Here is a 4,785-nt window from a genome sequence, read left to right on the forward strand (position 1 = left end):
GCCCTGCCCGTCCCGCGGGGCCCGGCAGGTGCGCCCCCGGCGGACCCGCTCCCCATCCCTCCGGGACCCGGACCTTCTCCGTACCGGATCCTGTCCTTCTCTGCCCTCCGGAGCTCCTCGTTCCTCTCCAGCACCCGGAGGATCGTCCGGGCTTCTTCCTCGTTTAGGAAACTGAAATCAAACCCCTGAGGAACTTCCGTCATTTTGCTCCTCTCCCAGCTCCAGGGCGCCTCCGGTTACCACCGCATTTTTCCACCCCAGACCAGCCTAGTTTGGGAGAACTGGATTCCACCCCCACCACACACCTCCCCACACCCCACCCCCTCGCCGCGAGTCAGCCCGGCCCCTCTGCAAAGCCGGGGCCCAGCCCACACAGCCCGGCTCCCCCGACAGCACCTGAATGACAGGCTTCCCTCGACCTGTCCAACTGAAACGCCGAAGGGATGACCAAAGGGACAGGAGGAGCCAATCCCATTTCGAGGGGGGCGGGACCTGCCCTGGCCCCTCCCCCCATCCCCTTCACCTCCTAGGTGACTTGTTGGGCAAACAGGATTCTGTCTCTTCAGTAAAGCCTCCCAAGTGTTTGCTCTGCCCCTGGCTGTTTGCTCTAAGATCTTGAGCCCGGCTAGTAGAAAGAATGTAAAGGAGATTCCTAGCCAATCCTCTCCCTTCTCGGTAATTAGGAGTGCCTTGGAAGTAGACTTACAGGTAGCTTCGGAGCCAAGAGAAGGGTTAAACTGAAAGACTAGCAAGGACTAAATGCACAAGGTCCTTGGTGGCCTGGACGGGCTTACCCTGGGGAAATGAATTCTTTGCCAAACTTCCCATCTCTCACCCTTGGCCCCAGTCCCCACTGTCCCTCAAAAGACATTCTAAGGCTTGGAAGCCAGAGATAACAACCAAAAAACACATGTACTTGGTATTTTGGAAGACAGCCCCGAGGCACAGGATGTTAGAAAGCACCTCTGACTAAACTGAAATACAATTCCATGAAACCACACAAATCGTTGTTCCTAGAAAGCAATATGCTACCATGTAATGTATATGTACTACATGTATATATATGTAATTTCCAAATACACACATCTATCTATCTACCTACTACCTACCTACCTATGTATGCAATTTAAAACTTATCAAGATCCTTTCAGAAACCATGAAAGAGCTTTTACTTCCTACAAAAAAAGCCACCTTACATTGTGGACTTCCCCAACCCCATGGCTTTACTTTGGTGTTGTGGTGCTGGTGGTTACTAACATTCAAATATATTTCCACATGCATCATCTCGTCTCATGATAAATAAACCCAGTAACCATTTTATGCCAGTACCAAACAAAAACATGGAAATAAAGTATGACTATGTGCTGAGCTTTTCTTCTTCCTTCTGTTCACCTTGATCATCATTTACAATCTGCCCGGGCAACTTGCCTTTCTAATAACTTTGCATGAGTGTCATTTGTATAAAACAGGAACCAATTTTGATTATCACCCTACAACACAGAACTGTATTGTATGTTCACGATAGTGATTCAGGAACCTGTCTTCTATCATGCCCAAATTTTTAGTGTACTTTTTTTTTCTTTCCATTTATTGGGAATGTGCCTAGACCTTTTAATGTGAGAATGGATGGGTTTTTACTTTGTTCACAATATAATTGGTTGAACTGATTTCAGTCACCATAGCTTGGTTACATAAGGGATTGTACATGGGCACAACATAGTCCTTGTAATGTGGGGGGAGAGGTGAGTGGCGTGACTATATAATTAAGAACATTCCATGAGTGTATAGGAAAGAAATTAGTTCTAGCCTCATGGATCAGGGAAGAGGGTATGGCGTTTGTGGTTGAAACCTGAAAGGTCAGATTTCAATAGGAAGAAACAGGACGGCAGGAGATGTTTGAGCCTATTCTAGGCACAAGTGCAGAGGGCTGGTGACAGTAGTCTCTAGGAATCGTCTCGGATTCCACAGCTCCTCTGGTGTATGGCCAGCAAGAAAAACGTAGAAGCCAGAAAGGTTTGTTTTTTGGTCTATTCAGCCAGCTGCAAGCAGTCAATTTCAGTCTTAGTATCTGGTAGCCCAGGCAATCTCCTGCCGGGCCTCTTGGCTAAAGAGATACTCATCAGTTTGGTTTATAACAGTTATTACAGCTGTATAGAACCCAATAGTCTTCAGAAATCTCTGTGGCCTAATTTCTCCAGGGTGTTGGTCTAATCCTCAGCAGTGGGTTTGGTCCCACTGCCTTTCCCACCCCCACCACAATCCCCCAGATGAGAGAATTGCTGATCATATAATCATTTTTTTTGCCATATAAAATCACCTGTGACTCCATTGAGAAGCAACTCTGTGGTTTTTCACACAAATATTTTTCTAGCCTTTAACTTTCCTCCTAGGGCCATCTTAATGCCTTCTCTTCCAACTACAGCTAGCTCACAGGGTATGTTTGGTGGCAGCTTTCAGTGCAACAAGCAAATATTTGTCAACTCTAAGATATGGATAACAGGCCTTTCTTAATAAATGAGAAGGGAGTTTCTCAGTTGATCAAAAAGTAAGGAGGTCTAACTCTCAGAAGAGAAAAATACTGATTGCAGATGATTATCTATTTAGAAAACCACCAAAGAAAATTTTAAAACCATTAGAATTAACCATTAAAAAACAAAACCAAAAACAAACTATGAAACCCTATTGCTCAGTGCTAGTGGCTCACACCTATAATCGTAGCTACTCTGGAGGCTGAGATCTGAGGATCACATTTCAAAGCCAGCCTTGGCAGGAAAGCCTGAGACATTCTTAACTCTAATCACCAAAAGTCAGAAGTGAGGCTCTGGCTCAAGTAGTAGTGAGCATAAAAGTCCAGGAACAGCTTTCATACTCTGAGTTTAAGTCCCAGGACTGGTGCGTGCATATGCATATGTGCACGCGTGCACACACACACACACACACACACACACGACTTGTGAATGATGAAAGGGCTGATATTGTTCAAGATGCACTGTCCTTATAAATTGATTTGTTGAATGGTAAGCCCCTTGTACAACTACTTAAAAATAATAAACATGCAATTTTAACTCCTCCTCACTCCCAAAAGAGACTTGTGAGCTATCTGTAACATCTTTGAACCAAGGTCGTCTTCATGCAAGAAATAGCCCACTGTGACTTCGTGGTGAAAGATGCCTAGAATTTGTTCCACTTGGAGTGTCAGAACTCTGTCCTTGTGGTGTTGACATTCCCACAGGAAGTAACACACACATAGGCACATAAAGAAAAGCTATACCAAGAGTGGTAAGTACCACAAAGAAACTAACAAGGCAATAAGATGGAGAGATGACTTCTACACTTGGACTGGTGTTTGGAAGGGTGCCAGAAGAGCTTTCTAAGCAAAAGCAGTCACTACGTGCTGAGCTCCTCACACATGTGGTCAGGTTTAATTCCACAACCGTATGAAGTAGACACAGAATGACATGAGTGAAACAGAAAGTCATACCCAGAATCTGCACACAGGCACATACCGCCTCTTTGCCAACCTCCAATTAACTGGATCACTGCAATTAATTAATATGCCAATTACATCTAATCAAATGGTCTCTTAGCCTAACCTGGAAGGCTTTTCCTACATGTGAGCTTTTTAAGGAGAGTTTATTGGTACACATTTGAACATATTTTTTTTTACCAGTTTTAGTCCCAAACTTTGGACTTTAAACTAAATAAAAGGATTATTTATTTCATGTGATTAGCACAGTGCCAAGACTATACTTCTTCAGAAGTTGTCCTGTGATTTAAGTGGGCAAATTTCCATTGAATAGAACTTTAATTGTTTCATTTATGATTTCTAAGTTCATTAGCAGGACCAAGCTGATCAGGGAAGTGCTGTAAGGATTGTTTCCTTTATGAGTCATTTATTCCAATATAGGAGACCTGCTTCAACCACAAATTTCAGGATGCTAGGCATGCCCTATTCTAAGGCATGTGACAGGTTTCTCTAGTTATATATGCTGTTCCACATGTTAGAAGTTCATCAGCAAGTGACAAGTTTGATGACAAATACAATGTAAGTTCTGAAGCTGGGCAGTGGATTTACAAGAATAATTTACTCTGGAAAGGAGTAAAATACTCCTGCTGTAGGTAAGAATGCCCATGCATGCTTTTTGTCCCTACCTTACAATGTCTGACTTTTGTTGTTGCTGTTATTTGTTGTTTGTGCCAGTACTGGCAGTTGAAGTCAGGGCCTCAAGTTTAACTCTTTTGCTCAAAGCTGGTGCTCTACCATTTGAACCACATCTCTACTTCTGAATTTTTGCTGGCTAATTGGAAATAAGAGTCTTGGGGATATTTTTCTATCTGGGCTGGCTTTGAATGGTGATCCTCAAATCTCAGCCTCCTGAGTAGCTATGATTATAGGTATGAGCCTATAGTGCCTAGGTCTGAGTGTTAATGTTGAGTACAAAGGACTACTCTCTCAGAATAGACTAACTTCCCAGCTTTGCTAGATCCTATGAACCCAATTGTTGTATTGATGAAAATATCCCAATGCTCTAATTAACTTTAGGTTATAATATCAACTGTCACAAGATGGTGTGTATGTTTGTATCATTCCAGACATTCTTGTGGTCCAGGGAATGACTAGATAGACAAGCTATTGAACTAATGGCATATTTCAACGAAGAGTCACAAGGGAGAAATGCACTTAACATATTCAGAGATGCAAATTAGGAACAGCAGCCCTAAAACTGACTAAGAAATAGTCCCATAAACTTATAGCCACACTAGATATAATCCAAGCTTGTAAAC

General features: G+C 43.2%; 1 protein-coding gene across 1 annotated transcript in view; it reads right to left on the reverse strand.

Moving 5' to 3' along the window:
• Exph5 (exophilin 5) overlaps positions 1–203 on the reverse strand; it is a 49,858-nt gene extending 49,655 nt beyond the window's left edge. Inside the window, exon 1 of the mRNA XM_013009478.1 lies at positions 85–203. Coding sequence (XP_012864932.1) covers positions 85–203 — 119 coding nt within the window. The remainder of the gene's footprint in view (positions 1–84) is intronic.
• Positions 204–4,785: the final 4,582 nt, after the last annotated feature.

Source organism: Dipodomys ordii, unplaced genomic scaffold (assembly GCF_000151885.1).
Source record: "Dipodomys ordii isolate 6190 unplaced genomic scaffold, Dord_2.0 Scaffold10, whole genome shotgun sequence".
Taxonomy (NCBI): Eukaryota; Metazoa; Chordata; class Mammalia; order Rodentia; family Heteromyidae; genus Dipodomys; species Dipodomys ordii.